Below are 18,841 nucleotides of genomic sequence, written 5' to 3' on the forward strand. Positions count from 1 at the left end.
CCTTGACGTGCCTCCACATAGACTTTACATGTAAACCAGTCGCTCATACGCGCCTGGTGTGAACACACCTTTAGGCAGTTCCGTTCTGGTTCTACGTGAGGCTTGATTTACCTTTTCACTGTTGCTCCATCTTATGCATGCTCAGGATGGGGAGTTATTAGAAATGTGATCAATGTTGATGATCTAAAGGCTTGGATTATGCACGAATTGCATATGTAAGTCTCTTGAGATGAGTTTGTCAGGACTTGGTGGTGGATAAATAAAGCAAAATTGAATGGAACTGAATTTGAGAACGTGGGCAGGAAGGAAAAATTGTAATGTAGATAAGTAAATAAAAAAAAAAAATAATGAAGAAATATGATCATAAACTTAGTTGTCATTTAAATAACTGTCAATAAGTGAATAAATAAATCAGAGAGGGCCGTGATGAAAGCCTTCTTCACAGAGAGACCTGAAGATGTTGGAGGTGGTTCACCGAAAGACCAGTATTACACATCTCTGACTGTCCCAGTCAGGACCTAAATTTAGATTCATCTGTAGAAACTTCAGATAATGGAAGTTCAGACGTTGCTGTTCTGTCTGAGTGGTCGGTGCACTCCAAGGGCAGTGAAATTATTCTGGAAATCTTGTTTTAAGATCTGATATTCTCATTTGATAAATCCTTTAAATTGCCTCTCGCACATCAGCTAAATCCACATTTACATAATTTCATCTGTTTGTATCTTTGATTTTTTTAAATCATGCATAAGTTGGGCATCGTTTTGTTTCCAACTGCTCATAAACTCTGCAATGGTTTTATTACATCGTGCTCTTTGGAGAGGGTTTACTGAAGCACTGTGTTGTGTGACGTTAAGCAACGTCTTTTACTGCTGCAAACCTGTTTGCCTCTTGCTGCCCGTTGCTTAAGAGACTAATCTTATAATAAGATGAAAAACTCTTATTCAAACAAAAGAAACCTGTGTGTGACACAAGCTTAGGAAATGTCAGACTGGGACTGTGGACACGTGAGGTGGGGCTGCTGGGCAGGATCGCTTTTCATGTGAGACAGAAACAAGGAGATTTTTGTTTCTCCTTGTTTCTAACAAGAAAAAACATTCTGAAGCCGTTCATGTTACTTCACTTCAAGATCACAGAGATCTCCAAAACAATATCTGCTGGAAAATTAGATGAAATTTGAAGTTTCTAAATGTGGATGGGTGAGCTCACTGTCATGGCAGAAGCTGCAGAGGGCCTGCTGATCTGATCCCAGCCATGGCAGAAACCAACAAAACTCATTCGCTGCTATTTAATTCACCTCTGATGAACTCGCTGCTATTCTTGTCTCAGTTAAAATCTTCTGATTTTTAATTACTTCATCGCCTAAGGAAGCTTTCCCCCTTCCTCTTTGTATATATTTATCTGTAATGCTGAGTTATGAAGCGTTAAAAAGTCCTTGATGTGTAGATAAGATGCAGCCGTGGTCCAGTCCTCCTCCTCTGCTGTCGATCTGATGATTTCAGAGTGTTTGCATCAAAAGCTAAAGTAATACTGAGTGACGTCTCTTATCAAGCTGACATTTAGTGGAGGTACGACAGCGTTCACTTCAGTCCCCCTCCCTGGATTTTATATCTCACTCCAAGCAGAAAAGCACTTCGTTTTAACAATTCTGTAATGAGGTTCCTGTACTGTGTCAGTGTAGAAATATCCTCCTGGATACTTTCTCCTCAGAGGAAGACACTGAGATTTCCTTCTTGGCAAATCAAAGCTTATGTTTGGTTTATTTACTCAAAACGATGAAGAGTTGCAGGAGTGTTTCTGTCTTCCTCTAAATCACAGGAACTGTAATAATTTAAAAGAAACTTCAGATCATTTTGTTTGTTCTTGTTTGGATCACGTCTTTTGGACCGTTTTGCAGTATGTATGCTGACCAGCAGCACCAACAAGGTACAGCTTCTTCTTTGGGTTCAGCTGTGCACAAACTATAGCAGAAGTGAGACAAAAATCTAATTTAAACAGATATTTTCATTTACAAATGAGTCATGGAAGAAACCTAAAACTCTCATTTCTGCAGTAAATTATCATGTAAAAAAAACCAAATAATTCTTTTACCATCTCCAACAAGTAGAAAAATAATAAACATTTTTTTATTGTTGCATGAATGTGAAGGCGTGACAGTTTCCTTGAATGATAAAGATACTGTTGACCCTTCTAACACACAGCTTCCCAGTTGGCATCAAAGTTTCAAACAACATAATATAAAATCAGTGTCCAGATATTTCTATCTCTTCTCTTCCTTGATGGTCTAACCTCTGAGGAGCGAGTCATGCTCCTAAAATCAATGATTTTGTTTTTTAAAAAGAAAACTTGAAGCTGACACTCTTAAAATAATGTACAAAATCCTCCCTTTTTGGGCCACAGCTGGACTTATCTTCCTGCAGTAAACTTAGAATCTGTTGTTATGTCCACTACACCACGCATCTGTAAAAGAAAGGATCTCAAACTCTAGTCCCTGAGTATCTCTCCTGCAGGTTTTAGATGTTTCCCTGCAGGAAAACATCTAAATCTGGTACAGACAGTTAATCTGCACAGAGAATCATCTGTGGAATTAATGTCTCCATTAAATTTTTCTTCAATTTTTTTTGCATTTACTCTGGGTGAAAGAAGCTGATTTTCAACATGAGGGTGTCTTATCCACGGTGACTCTGGGGTCCTGCAGTGCAGCCCTACGGGCGTGCTGTGGACCCCGGCTTCCAGTTTCCAGTGGCGTGGCCCCCGTGTGGTCATGAGTGGGCTTAGTCCTTAGAACATAGGATGGAGGGTGTGTGTGGTGGTGGTTGTGGCGGTGTGTGTGCATGAATAAATTTGAGATGAAGAGGGAGAGATTATGATCACATGTTTTAAAAGTTGCATGTGTGAAGACTGTTTTAATGCGACGCAATTTGTTTCTTTTTGTATGGAAAATGTTTTGTAAATAAAGTTTGATTTGATTTGTCACGGCTGTGAACCCAAATCCAGCAAAAACCTCTTTTTTCCTGAGATCCTGATGTTACGTTTAGAATTTTTTATCTTCGGTAGTCCATACAAAGTTACAACAAATACTTTTTACTACTCAAATGTAAGTACTTGTGGTACCAGTGTATTTCTACTCAGTACAAACATTCTGTCATTAGCTTATATAGTATAATTAGTTGTCGTGTTGTTCTTTTAAAGTTAGGGTGCTAAATCTTTTCCTTGAAAGTTCACTTTTCTATTTCAGTCTTCGTTTTCATTTTCTTGTTTCTGACTGAAATGCCTCTGACCTTTGGTTGTACTAGATGTATACTTCTACTTTGGATCGAGCTCATTATCCAAAGATAAGACTCTGTTGTTTCTGAGCGATATCTCTAACAAGCTCTTCACTCAATACGTCTGCACTGAGTAGTAATTGGAATATATCAGCAGGAGTATCCATCATACTGTACTTATGATGCCCTAATTGTAAAGCATCCAGCGAACAATGAAAAGCCATGTAGTATTTTCCAGTTAAAACTTCATTTTAAAACGTTTAAGTTGTGTGTGAATTGAGGGACAGAAAACACAGTTTGACGGCTTGTTTGCAGAATTGAACTGAACGTTTGGGTCTGTTTTGTTGTTTTATATGCAGAAATGTAACTTAGTGAGATGAAATATATATATATCTTCACAGAAACAGAAGATGTTGGAGCAGTTTTTACTTGATGAAGGCATGAATCATGAATACACAAGTCACATTAATGACACAAAGTCATACACTCCATCTATCAACAAATAAAGATCTGGATGTAATTTTCACCAAAAAGATGATCAAAACAGAAATAATAAAATGCTACAGCATATGTTTAGTCACAGATCATCATCTAAACATAACACAAACTGACAGCACACATAATGACAGGAACAAACTGCATTTTCATTGTCCAGACTGACCTGATGAGGAAGCAACAAACACACGATAAAGTGGCTTTACAAAAATCACAACATGCAGAATCCGGGATATGTATACAGTAGTACAAAGCAAACATCTGTCGAATTGCATCCCATTCAAACAGAGAAAACACTGATCACTGCCCAGGTTTCTCTGTCATTCATTTAGTTTTTAAACATGTCACACAACAATTTCTCCATGGGAGTGTTTCCGATGGTCCTGTGGAAGAACAGCAGCTCGATCCGTTCTGAGTTCACAAAACGCAGAGATGGAAGAAGAAGCAGCAGCTTTCCAAACCTATGAGAAGGAAAAACAGGATATAAGAGAATCCATGAGATACTGTGAAAAATTTGTGTAATCTTTCATTGTATTTTAGATTAGCAAGTTGCAAATAAGATAAAGCAGCTCCTGTTTAAAATATACTTTTTTGTAGAGCCTTTTTAAGCAACATTATTTACAGTATTTTATTTAAAAAATGAAGAAGAAGAAAACGATAACAATGAGCCTGAGGGACTTGGTCATATCAAAGCCATTTTAACTGTTTATTGGATTAACTCAAGATTAATCTATTTAATTAAACTTGTTTGGATTTAACTGAAGGGTAATTTTATGATTGAAACATAACATAAACAAATATTATAAATTAAGAATGAGTCATGGGGATAAACAGGGAAAGCTTTGCGGGTGTTTGGCGCCATCTGGTGGTGAAAAACCGAACAGCATAAAACGAGTCCAGCAATCATATTTTGTCATTAGTAAAATTAGTTCTGGGAGATGTTTGATATTTATATTGTCATTTTGGTTATTTATTATTCTTTTTCCGGAAAAAAAAATAGTTTCACAGTTTGTGTTGATTAATGGTATTTTTGCTGTTTATCTTTCCTATTTATTTTCAACACATTTGTTTTGGTTGTTTTTGACACAGGACATTACCTGGCTGGTTGGCTGGGGTAATGTGAGCGGATATGTTGTCCCAGCATCACCTGAGACTGATCCTGCAGGTTCTCTACTTGTTCTGGATCTTTCAAACCCCGAGTTTCTGCGTGAGAGAGGAGACCACTCTGTAAGTTTTACAAATACTGATGCAGACATCTCTGTAATCCCACCATCATCCTACTGACTTAAGTGTGAATCAAAGCTGCTATCATTTGTTAGCTATTTTTATTTTTAATTTTGTTTGTGACCAAATATTTTAAAATTTAAGTATGATACATAAGTGTCCAATACGTCCAATATTATCCCATCATCATGTTATGATGCTCTTAATACACAATAATATAGAATAATGTAATACATAATAATAGTGTACATAATAATAAATACATACATAGTAACAACGTAACACATAAACAAATTTAAAGTTATTTCTTTTTTAGCAAAGAGTGACCAGATAAGTATTTGTCTTTTCCTCACCTGGTTTGAAAAGCACAATGGCCTTCAGGCAGGCGAACTCTGTGGGATCAACAGCGAGGGCCTTGAAACGGCTGAAGACCTCCTGCAGGAGGCGCAGGTCCAGGCTGGTGTAGCTGGTTTTGCCTTGCATGCCGGGACAGAGGTCCGGCAGGGACAGCAGCGGACAGCTGTCCAACGGCAGAGACCACTGGATGGCGCAGAGTAGGAAAAGCTCACTCCATGCTTCCTCCAGCAGGATTACCTGGTGAAAGGAGACAATCCAGGGTCCTGTTTTTAACATCACTACTGCAGCCTTAAAACCAAACTGTGCAGGAATTTGCTACGGGTGTATGGAAGTTCATTACTGCCAGAAAAATTAATCACTTTGCTGTTTGATGTTGGAGTAATTAAATGTCTAAAGGAAAAACATTATTAAATAAGACTAATAACAGGGATTAAAACTGTAATTTCCTTTTAGTTCTATATTTAGAAGTTATTATGTTAAAATATGGCTGTAAATGGTGTTTAGACAGAAACTGATTTATAGATGATTAAAACATAAAAATAAAAATTAATAAATATAAACATTTTTATTTCACAGAAATATTAGATCATTTAAATTTATAAATGAATTAACAAACAGAATTTCAAAATAAGAGTTGTTACACATGTCAATACAAAAAGCCTTTTCTGTCATTTATTATGAAGATGGAAACAAATAATGGAGAATAATTTATGTCATATTTCATAACAATGCCAGCATTATTTTCCTATTTATATTCAAATGTTTTTTGCACATATTAACCTGATGTTAAAACTTGTTATACCACATCTAAAATATATTGGAAAAGATGAAATTTTTTTCTTTATGGTTATCATATACCTGTTATTAAGCTTAGCTGAATTAAAATTAATTGGTAGAAAAAACAAATTAAATTAAATTAAATTAAATTAAATTAAATTAAATTAAATTAAATTAAAATAAATTAAATTAAATTAAATTAAATTAAATTAAATTAAATTAAATTAAATTAAATTAAATTAAATTAAATTGCTGTCTCACCTGGTCTCTGAAGGGTAGATTGGAAAACACCGGCAGGTTTTTGGCCCATTTCACCGACATGAAGAGCAGCCTCGCCGACGTCTCGTACACGTTCTCCGAGCTGGTCGGGTACAGAGCCATGTGGTATTCTGAGGACGCTCTCTCTGGCTCGTTACTGGTCACATCGATGTTTTCATCAACTGATACAGAGGAGATGGCATCAGGATAAAAAGGTATAATTAGAACCCACTTTGCTTTATATTCAGCTGCCAGAAATGGAGTTCCGGAAGCTTCACTGTGTTTATGTTTTGGGTTTTCGTTGTATGATTTTAAAACTGAATTACTAAATAATAATCTTTCTAATTTCTTCAGTTATCAGTCTCTTTGCAAATCCAATTAGTCCATTATCAGAAACCAAAACTAAACATTATCAGGGCATCACATGTAGCTTCCTCACCATCCTCAGGCTCCAGTTTGGCACAGGTCTCAGCTGTCATCAGGCTGGCCATGAAACGGTGGTTATTCTGGGGACTGAGACAGCGCTGGGGGGCGACAGAGGAGGTAATGGACACGGAGGAGCTAATGTGGGGCCATGTGATGACAGACCCACTGGAGGAGGAGGAAGAGGAAGAGGAGGAGGAGGAGGAGGTGGGCTCCCTTGTGGTGGCCAAGTGCTCCTTCTCAGGATCCACGTCAATGGAGTCCAGACGGACCTGAGCTGTGCTGCGAGGCTGCCGCTCATTCTGCACGGCTACAGCAGAGAAAAAGATGAGGAAGGTTGGACTTTAACCTCCCAGAGAGACGAGTGTGCGTCTCTGAGGTACGATTATATAAATGAGACAAAGACTCACCATCTTTATTCATGCCTGCCTGCAGGCACTTCTTCAGACGGCATGCCTGGCACTGGTTGCGATGAGCTTTGTCCACTGGACACATTCCAGTTCCAGCCTGGCACCTGTTGACCCAAAGTCAAGCATTTAAAGGAAGAATACACTCAAAACAAACAGAGAAACTGTATTGATTTTTTTTACACATGAAGTTATATCTAATACGCTAATAAACAGAAGTACATTTAGTACATTTAGTAGTTTGATGCAGCATGAATGAACAAAGCCAACTAAACTAATGAGAAAACTGACAAATTATCCACAAATAATGAAATAACGAACCTTTTGATTTACTGAATTATGAACGTTTAGATATTAATAAATCAGTCAACCAAAGATTTCTACTGCAGCTTTTCCCGCTTTATGCTTTTTCAAGGATTTTTCCACCATTAGAAATGATTTTTATTAGGGAGTGAAACAGTTGTACATTTTGATTCAGACATTACTGGAAATCCCAAAGACTTATAACTAATATTTAATTATTTTTTTCTTTTATTAATATTGTTTTGGTAAAGAGCCGGTTTGTTGGTCAACTTGATTGTTATTATCTTTTTTTTATTTTTTATGAATAGACAAAACAAAAAGTATTGCCAGATTTTTTTTTAGCAGACTGTAATTCAGATTACTTTTTTAAGAATTTATAGAAAAATTAAACAAAATGAATTTGTGAATTTTGGTTCAAGTGCTTTTAATATTGTTTTTAAATGAGCTTGACGTTTATTTTAATTGACAAACTTTAAAAAAGTTTGTTGGACTGAATGACTCACCTTTTATTTTGGCACATTTTCTTGTAATGCCTCATAATATTATGCCTAAAATGCTGCATCTTTGTCATTTTTACATAAAATTAATACATTAATTTCCTCTTATTCCCCCACATTGCTCCTTAGTACAACATCTATGTTCAGTCAGGTGGAAGCATTTAGTAACCATGGACATGTGCGCCTTCTCTTGCCTGTAAATGAGTCTCCTCCTCACACTGCGTTTGAAGAAGCCGCTGCATCCGTTGCAGGCGTAGATGCCATAATGTTTTCCACTGCTGGTGTCGCCGCACACTTTGCAAACCAGAGCCGGACTCAGAGCCTTTCCCAGGCCTGGACTTTTGGCTGTGAGTCGAGCACAGATCAGTTTGGTTACTGTCATTAACTCGGCCTGGTCTTGTTTCATACACATGCCTGCCATCTGTGCTGTTCTGCATGTAGCTCCACAGTCAGTTAACATATAAAATATTCCATTATCCAAAACATCCGAACAAAGCCGTCATGACAACCAGAACTAAGCTGATATGGCATTTTCTCTGTTTTAAACTGTAAATATTTTCATTTAGAAACATTTGTTTTTTGTCATGATTCATTATTAAATGTGTTTTTCTACCTGAATTTGCTTCATCTAAGTTCCTGTCTTCTATTTTTTCAGCCTCCCTGTTGAGGGCCGAGGCTGCATCCCATCTTTTAGAGCTCTCAAACAGCTGTTGGTGCAGGTGAACATGCAGGGCTCTTACCTCCTCTGCTGTCCTCAGTCCCACCACTGCTGGAAGATTCTGTTGGAGACGAGGATGGCATCATGGGGATCTTCGACAGGTGATCCTCCATCATTTTTCTATACAAAATTCTCTTCGAAGGATTGACGAATGGAGAGTCTGTGCTGTGTACTTGTCCCTTTTAGCTGAATTAGAAATATTTAAGTAAAAATGTCCAGAATCGATACCTAAATAAAGTTTTCTTTGGTTTTAGCGCTCCGGGTGGACAGATGGCAGCCTCTACTGGGTTGCAGCCGGCGGTGTAGGGATGCAGATGGGCTGGGGTCCTGCCATGAGCTCGAGCTGACACTTGTTGCACGTCAACAGGTTGCGTGTCCTCTCTGTGGCCGTCGGGGTCTGTCACTGTCTGCGGGTTCTCCTCGGCAGCAGGTCCTCAAAAGGGAGCCCAGGGGGTGGAGGGGGAGGATTAGCCCCAAGCGCTGTGTAAGCAGCATGCTTATTTGTCATCCTCTTAATCTTTACTGTTCATCTACTGGATCAATCAGTCACATTGCCAGAACATAGGTGCAGCTCAGACACAGATCTTCACCGATCCTGCAAACAGAAACAGAATAAACGGAAAACCCTGATGACTCTTCAAACTTGTGCTTCACAGCTGAAGAGCTGTAACTTTAGACCGGTTCCCATCCTGCTCCGTCCTCTCGTGTCTCCACTGTCCACATCAGTCAACACTCCTCTTCTGTATCTGCATTTAAAGGGATGATTACAAGAAGTGCTCATCATTATATTTACCAGCCTCTTTAATTTGTATTTCCCCTCCTTTCTTTCCTTTTTAGCCTCTGAATTCCAGCCCATTTCCCCCTGCTGTATATTTGATCTGTGTGATTGCCTCCCGTTCATAATGACTTCCAGTGTTTGCTGAGGAGCTGCCTATTAACTCCCTTTTTGGACAAGCTGAAGATCATCCGCTTCCCCCTGGATGCCAGAGAGAGAGGTCACAGAAGGAATAATAGAGTTTTGAATGGCTGATGTTTGGACTGACACTAATTTAGCTCATTCAGAAGGATCTGCCGTTTACTATGAGGAAACTGGAATGATGATATATGTGGCATTTACATAAGCAGATGTTATGAGATATAAAAAAAACAAGAAAAAGCATCAAGGAGTGTACAAAAGATATGAGAAAAAAACATGCAGCTGTAAAAATGAAAACTCAGGCCAGGTTTGTCATGATTAATACAATAAAAACCCTAAAACACACATACATTGTGGAGGAATCCTACAAAAAGCTGCAATGTTCTAACTGTAAAACACAAAGCAGATGTTAAACAACACTTGTGCTGTTAATGAGACCAAGTTCTGGCCCATTTTCATCCCTCCTGTCTTCATACAGTTGAGCGGTTTAGGAGGACACGAGCTGCCGTGTTTCTGACATCTGCAGTCGTTTATCTGTTTACAGTTTCTTCTGAGCTTTTAATGTGTCAACAACGGCACAAAAGGCTGAACTTAGATCAGAACCATGAATGTGTTAAGGAGTCACTAACTTTATTAATATGCCAAAACTAAGAAGAGAGTAATTATTCTTAATCAAAGATACATTCAGCCAATCGCTGCTGGTCCACACTGAGAGTTCAGGATTAGTCTCTTCAGACTGTGTCCCGCTACTTCCTTTCAGGGGTGGGCAGCTCCTGCAGATGTTAGGGGTTTCCCTGCTGCAACACACCTGACTCAAATCAGTGGGCAATTAGCAGATAGTGCAGAGTTTGATGTCAAGCTTTGCACAAGTCTGCAAATCAAATCTGATGTGTGTCAGGTGTGTTGCAGCAGGGAAACTCCTAACATTTGCAGGACAGCAGCCACTGAGGACTGGAGTTTCCCTCCCCTGCTGTAGCCTGTCTCCAGCTGCTTATTGGACTGGGTAGGTTTGTCATCAGTGTGTTTTTAAGGCTTTCTAACTGAAGCTGCAATCTGTGACGCTACTAACAATAATTATACTAAGCTAAAATATCAGGGGGGAGCATTTTTCTAGCACACCTGTGTTAATCTGTGGGAATGAAACATTGTCACTGTTTCTAGAAATACTCAAAGGTTTACTGGAACAATCTGGAAAGCCTAACATCCATTCATTTTGCAAATCCTGCTTATTCCAATACAGGGTCACTGGGTTAGGGTCAGGGTTAGGCTGGGCCCAAGACAGGTTACCAGTCCATCACAGTAAGACAAACCACTTACGCTCGCACGCATTCCTAGGAGGATTTCAGAGTGACCAGTTAATGTAACCAGCATGTGTTGGGATGGTGGGAGGAAGCTGGAGTACCCAGAGAGAACCCACACAAACACAGGGAGAACATAGAACACAGAAACCTCCACACATCTTTTGTTTAGTTAAATAAAAACAGTGACATTTTGTAATCAAATTGGTATTTTTGGAGGTTAAAAATAATTTAGACAACTACATATTTAGTATTTTTGGATTGGGACCGAAAGATTTTGGAAAGATTTGTAAAACAGTTTTTCGTGGGGGATTTTTTTTTTTTTTTTTTTAATTCTTTAATAGCCTGAAAGCTTTGGAAATTTGTTCTGTTGACATTTAAATAAAAGAGATATTTGAATCATTTCATATGGACTACCACAACCAAGATGCAGCCAAAAGTTGAAGGAAAAACTACCTGAAGGGACAAAAAAAAGTCCCTGAAAACCGACTACAGTTGAGGAATTGGGGACTGGAAATGACCTGCGTTGAGTCTTTATCTTGTCAAGTTCAGTCTAATTTCCAAACCTTCACATGTTGGTGGTTTGTCGGAACTTCTGATGCCGCGCTACAAAGCACTGGATGGCCCTTTTTTAGACTCCAATTTAATTAAACCAAACATCTTGTAAGGATAAAACTTGCACGGGAGCTGAGAGGAACCCCTGCATCTGGCTGTACTGTCCAGTGTTCCCAGTCGGACTTTGTCTTTCTCCATCTCACGTGTCATGGCTCTAAGATGGACAAGGTGCCTCTTCCTGAGGCCCCTCTCAGTTCTGCACTCCTGTCAATGAGTCTGATTGTAACTGAAAATGAGCACTTCATGTCAGAATGTGCACCTTGGGGGTTCTGTTGCAGATCATGGCACCAGTCTTACCGGTTTGGGACGACAAACATAAACTCCAGATCAAGGATCTCCAACCCCGGTCCTGCAGGTTTTCCAAGTGTTCCTGCTGGAGCACACTTTACTCAGAGTCAGACAACCTCTGCAAATGTCTGCTAAATATACATTGAGTTCAGTCAGGTGTGTTGCAGCTGGGACACCAGGAAAACCTGCAGGACACTGGTCCTGGATTGGGGATCCCTGCTCCAGATTAAGTAAAAGTAAATACTTTTCTAGAGTGGCCAGCATTGCGTCCCATTGTTGTAGGAGGACTTACAAGCTTGAAGATGAAACACTTTAGTGATGAAGCGCCAATCGGAGAGCTTGTTTAGCAACCTAACAATATTAGTTTAGTAATCTTGTCACGGCAGTGGGTTCAAAGCTAAAAACGAGCATTGTGAACATGCAGCTGTATTAAAACTTTGACTTTTTCTAAAAGTGCTCCAAAGCAGCAGTGAGAGTGAAAGAAACAGTAGTTAAGTCATTGTGCAGTCATCTTAACAACAAGCGAAGACTCTGCAATGTTCTGCTTTTCCTTTTCCTACTGTTTTCATCTCATCTTTTGATAAATAGCTGCAATACTTCAATCTATTTGTTTCTAATCTGTTTTGTAAACATCTGTCTTTCCTGTTTGGTTCTCATCTGTTAAACCCTGAAAATCATTTTTTGCTTGGAGAGCAAAATAATCTGTCGATGTCAGCGTGTTTCAGCCCCGACAACAACAAGGCCTGGCCATAACTGGAAAAAAACAGAGTGGAAAGCAGTTAAGTAGATTAGAGTTTGACCACATTTTGTCTGCCTGGGCACCGGCCGCTGTCACCAGAAGACTTGAGGGGGGAAGAGACTCAATTAGCTCAAAAGATTAAAAGAGCAGCAAAGACACCCTTCTTGTGGGCATCTTTAGCCATATGGTGGCTACTCTCTTCACCCTTGGTCAAGACATTGTTGACCTTTGTGAGATTTAACACTTAATTAGTCTTCTAAGGTCAGCGGTCTGGGGGCTTTCTGTGGGGATTCACCCAATTACACACCAATCCCGTTCGTGTATCAATTAATTCTTAAGTAGAAATCCATCTATCTGTTTCTAGTTTGCATTATGAGTTGACAAACTGTTGTATGGACAGCTAGGAGACATTTTAAAAAGCTGCAGCGTTAGTCAAGGTAGTATTTTATGCGTTTAATTTTGCTATCCATCCTCACATCAGTTATATTCTCCATGTTTTTTGCCTTTAGGATGGTTAAACAGATCCATCAGCTCGTGCATTTGGGACTAAATTTACCCACGGCATGATGTGATCCTGCACCAGTGGCTTGGTATGTTATCTGATTTGCTGTTTGCCTTGTTTTTTAAATTGCTTTTAGTTTTTGGGATTTTTATTTCTTATTCTTTGCACATAAACTGCCGTCCCTTGTTGCTTTGTCATGTGAATTCTCACCTCTGCCCTGAACGGTGCCATTTTAATAATCTTACTATTGTATTTTTCTGGCCCACTTAATTAGTCATCTTCTTAAATTGGCATTTATTTTCTGTTGAATTTGGAGAAACCACTTATATTATTAGTTGTGTTCAGCCTTTTAAATGGTTCTTGTTTGATTTTCTTCTTGCAAATTGCTGTTAGTTTGTACATTTTGCCAATAAACCATCCATCCATCCATCTTCTGCCGCTTATCTGGGGTCGGGTCGCGGGGGCAGCAGCCTCAGCAGGGAAGCCCAGACTTCCCTCTCCCCAGCCACATTTGCCAACTCTTCAGGGGGGATCCCGAGGCGTTCCCAGGCCAGCCGAGAGATATAATCCCTCCAGCGTGTCCTGGGTCTTCCCCTGGGTCTCCTCCCAGAGGGACGTGCCTGGAACACCTCACCAGGGAGGTCCAGGAGGCATCCTGACCAGATGCCCGAGCCACCTCAACTGGTTCCTCTCGATGCGAAGGAGCAGCGGCTCTACTCTGATCTCCTCCCGGATGACCGAGCCCCTCACCCTATCTCTAAGGGAGAGTAGGAACGTAGATCCACTGGTAAATGGAGAGCTTCGCCTTCTAGCTCGGCTCCTTCACCACAACAGACCAGCGCAGAGTCCGCATTACTGCAGACACCAGAGTGCCAATAAACCTAATTTGCTATGGCAGGGGGGGATTGAATCATTTTTACTGCAGCTATACCATTCAGTTTTATCTAGCTGTTTCTTCTTAGACTAGTCACACACAGTTGTTCTCTAAATCATTTTAGTGCACATTCAAACCCAGACAGTCCTGTAGGGACGTCTGGCACCTTCCTCTGCTTTGGTTTGTTTTTTAACACCGCACTCGAAAGAAGAGAAGCGAATCACCTGAACATCATTTTGCTGTTACAACAACTGATGGTTTGGGGCTATTTTTTTTCCAAAACCACCATTTAGCACGAACAAAACAATAAGAAAATTCAGCTCATCAGGACCAAAAAGGACTTGTTCACCACAAGTAAACAATAAAGCAATAACATTTCAAGGGTGTCAAACTCCAGTCCTCAAGCACCGGTATCTGGCTGGTTATTGTTGTTTCTCACACCAACACACCTGATTCAAATCAAATGGATAGAGCAGCTATTTGTCAACCTATGTATTACTTTAAGTCACGTGTGTTGGAGCATGAAGACAATAAAAACCTGAGGACTGGAGTCTGACGGTTGTGATTCATGCAGACTTTTGGTATCCAGTTTTCACTAGAAAACAGTAAGAGCAGGAGAGGCAGCAAAATATTCAGCGTGTTGCTGGACATCTCTTCCTTTCTTTTGTACACTGAATGGTTCGTTTGCAGAAAACTGCACCAGGATTTACCTGCAAGTGAGGTGAGACCCCCACTTTTCCAGCAGATCAGAGTTCACATTCATGCTGCATGTATGCTTTTCTATGCTGTTGTCTAAGGGGGAGACGTACTATGCACTCTGGAAAAAAGTATTTTTCCAGGTATGAAGCTGGACACAGTAGTTCTGTGGTGGAGTAGCAGATGAGGAAGGAAGTATGTAGCAATTTGGACAATACCGCATGAAACTCTGCTGTCTGTAACACCCTGAGAAGCTCCTGCAGTGAGAGAGGTTCAGGAGATCCCAACGGCCACAAGACTGCACAGCAATAACTGTTAATCCAAGAGACCTTGATGAAATACTTATCTTGCAGTTAGAGTGAAACCTGCGGTACCACAGTGCGGTGTACCAGAGGCTGTCACAGCTGGAGCCTCAACAGAGCTACAATGTCTGGAGAACGAGGGCTCCTCAGTGTCGTTGGTTCCACAACAATGAGGAGCTTCCACGGGATCTCAAAAAACAGCCCAAGATTTGTCAACTTCTCCTACAGCATCAATCCCGACACTGGAGGGCTGAAATTTTGACGTGTGAGGAAAGAAGAAGCAGGCAAGTACGACTGCCAAGCAAAGAACGAGGCAGGCCATGCACATAGCTCTCCACAAATAATGGAAGTCTATGATGTTGACATACTTGGAATTTTCCTCAAGTCGACTGCTGGATTGGCTTTATTCATCCTTTTCGCAATTTGCTTTTATTCTTTTAGACGCATGTGCCTTCACAATAAAGATCACAGTGAAAGTTACAACTGGCCAGCTCAAAACAATGGTATTAATTATGGTGATGCGGATGAGGGATATTTTTACACAAGTTTTCATTCATCATCAAAAAAAAATATATATTAGGCAACCATTACTCTACTGGACAATGTGGATCTGTCTATCTGAATAATGACATCTGACAAAGTCTTGGAGGCAAACATAGTTTTATTGTTGCTTTAAACAACCTGAACTCATAGAGCCATGTTACCTGTTGTGATAAAACACACTTTCTTGTTCTGTGTCACCAGCTCCTACATCATCTGTCTCTTCATGCATTATGCAACTTAATATATTCATAATGCCCTGGTGGTTCCTTTAATATCGTATGTGCAAAGAAGCTCATAAGTGCTGCATTATTACTTTATGATTTATTAAAATGAATATTTGCTTGTGGGGCTTTTGTAACCCTCGTTTATTATTGATTTAGGTATGATCACTGAAATTTACTTAATGGTGATGGATTTAAATATTTATTTCTGCTTTAACCCTCTGATGAATGAATTATTAAAAAGATCAATGCCACACATATTCAACATATATTTTACTTCTACAGACATGTACAGACACTTTTCTGTCTTCAAAATCATTTCCCTTTTTATTTATTTGATCTATGCTACAGAAATAGTTATAATAATATATTGCCATGTTTATATAATAGAAAATATTTTATAAAATGAACTTGTATAATTTTCTTGTCGTGTTTATCAGATGTAAACTTTTATACTTTTTACTTATTATTCAGTGAGTGGAAGTGTATAGTGGGACTCTCTTAAAGCTGGGGTAGGTAAGCTTGCTCAGAGACATTTTATTCTGGGTGAAGTTCCTCGTCCTTATAGTAGTCTATACATGTTGTAATCATGAACAATAAGAAATATAGTTAGACCCCTCACTTTACCGTAAATCTGTAAAAACTCTGACCAATCCAAACGTTCAGACCCAAAAGGAGTTGTTCATTTCTTATATTTTGTAAGCTTCTTCTCCCGGCTCCCCTCCTCCCCCTCCAGCAGCGCATACCTGATAGCCACACCCTGCATATAAACAGCGTGTTAGGATGAAAATACAAAGTAGTGAAGAAGAAACTCGGAAGGCAAACATGGTGGAGAAAATGCAGGAAGGATTTCCCCGACCCGGCTCGGTTTATTTACCTCCTCCCACTAAACAGCCGAGAAAGATTGTTGCTGGAAAAAGCTGCGAATAAAAAGGCCTTGGATCACGCAAGGAGCAGAACCAGAGGGGGTGGAGCCAAGACATGGGGAGGAGCCAAGACAGGGCGTCACTTTCACATCTTGCTCCCCAACATTACCAATCCCAGCTTTAATGTCCACTGAAGTGAGAAAATTGTAAATATACCACTCTCACTTATGAATCTACTTGAAAACAACCTTATAATTGCTGAACACTGTTGTGGACATGATGTATCAAAGGGTTAAAAACGTATTTTCTGCTGATTTTTATTCAGGAGAACTTGAATGGAACAAAGCTTTGTTGTGAATTAGAGTAGAAGGATCTGTACCCCGGTGTTCATATTCCTGCTATAGGCTACTGTTCCATTCTGTCTCCTCTTCTTTTCCAGGCTGTCAAACTGGGTGCTGTTGTCTCTGCGATGGTTCACTGATCTTCATGCACTAATTATGTGAGTCAATCTTAAGTTGCAGCATTTCTTTCAAATTAACTGCAACTTTTGTCTTTTGTTTACTCTGCTTCATTGTCTCCATCCCATTCATGGTTGCCCTGGAAACCGCATCCTAAGTCACAAACTTGATCACAAACTGATCACTCCAACACTTGCGGTCGTGTTTTATTTCCTTTTGGGACACCTCCACGGTAATACTTCTTGAATCTGACTGTTGAAATTTGTTTTATTCTCTTCATAAGTATTTATTAAGACAAATAAAGGTTAAGTTGAGACGCATCACCATTCAGTCTTTAAAACGGGCCGTTTAAAATAATTGGATTGTGTTTCTCAGTCCTCTTCGTCCGACAGATAACTTCGTTTTTTTTATTTTTGTTAGAGTATTTAATTAATTGGCTGCAACTGGAGTGTGAAGGGTTATGGTTAGGGTAGAAAACATCTACCTTATCTTTCACTCAGTCCCTGCTGATAGCATCATTTGAAGTGGCCCTGAATGAGGCGGATACCAAAATATAAATTAGATGCATTCAGAGAGAGCAGACCACCACCAATGCATTTTTACATATATATATATATATATATATGAAGAAATTTACCTGAAATCCATCAACAACTTTTTTACCTTTGTTGCTAATAGACACACAGACAAATCAATGCTCCCAAATTCTTGACCCTCACGCTGACAGGGATAATTAAATGTAATGGCTTTGCATCTTTGATAGTGAGAAGGCTGATTAGGTGGCCGGATGTGAGACCACTCTCTCACATGCACTGGATTAATAAGGTAATAAGGTTTTTGCATCTGGAGAAAATTAGATAGACCCTGAAAGATGCAAGAAGCAGATTCAAGAGGATGAGGCCGATCATTCTGCACGCTTCAGATATTTCCCTGCTGCAGCATACCTGTCTCAAAATAACGGATGATTGGCTGAATTCTGCTGAAATTGTCTGTTAAATTTGAATCTGTTTGATTTGTTGTTTGACATGTTGATCTGCTTTTTTATTGTAACAAAAAACACCATAAGCAGAGTTTTAAAAGTGCAATAAATTGCATGTGAAGAGTGGATTTAGTGACACCTACAGATAAAGTTGTAGATTGCAACCAATTAGATTTCCTCTTCATACTTATTATTTTCTTTGCTCCGAAACCCAAAATTTCCCCTAAATTAAAATTATATATTTTACTAGTATCTGTAATGTCATGCTAAATCATTGAGTAATATATAAATAAATGTTGCATTTCTCTTGTCTTTAAGAAGGCACTACCAAACCTCATATTTACAAAGAAACCCTCAATCTTAAAAGATTTTAAAACATTCATTTCCTTTGTACTGCATCAACATGCTGTCTGCTGCACAGGCGCAAAGGCGTTGAGCTGCAGATCAGATCAGTCGCTGAGCCGACCGGTGGTAGCCTGCTGGCCGGGCCAATCATGGCATTAAAAACGTTTACATAATAATAATACACTGCAGTACACAGTGACACCATCAAGTTTTAGGTAGAGACTTGCTTACATGAGCAGGCCATAGATTATGCCAAGACAAATAGATTAGCATGGGAGCAGTCTAATATTAGGATTCAAAGAATGATTAGAGGATCCGTGTTATGCAATGATATTAATGAGTCTGTGCGATATGAGACGCTGAATACGAGTCCAATGAGACGGCAGAAATTCAACAGTTCTGCTTCTGACATAACTGGAGCCTTCATATGTATCGTCATCATGATTTTCTGTGGCTGTATATTTAGTTGCACGTCTG

The 18,841-nt window shown here is 39.5% G+C and overlaps 1 protein-coding gene across 1 annotated transcript; it reads right to left on the bottom strand.

Annotated features, from left to right (window-relative positions):
- Nucleotides 1-4,086: 4,086 nt before the first annotated feature.
- On the bottom strand, nt 4,087-8,838 carry LOC306757370 (photoreceptor-specific nuclear receptor-like; the record flags this gene model as incomplete). The annotated part of the gene is made up of 8 exons (XM_079242400.1): nt 4,087-4,219; nt 4,856-4,961; nt 5,336-5,576; nt 6,378-6,556; nt 6,814-7,107; nt 7,208-7,311; nt 8,199-8,349; nt 8,745-8,838. The coding sequence occupies 8 exons, from the start codon at nt 8,836-8,838 to the stop codon at nt 4,087-4,089; spliced, it is 1,302 nt and encodes a 433-aa protein (XP_079098526.1).
- Nucleotides 8,839-18,841: the final 10,003 nt, after the last annotated feature.

This window comes from Telmatherina bonti, assembly GCF_933228915.1.
Source record: "Telmatherina bonti genome assembly, chromosome: 1".
In the NCBI taxonomy this organism is placed as follows: Eukaryota; Metazoa; Chordata; class Actinopteri; order Atheriniformes; family Telmatherinidae; genus Telmatherina; species Telmatherina bonti.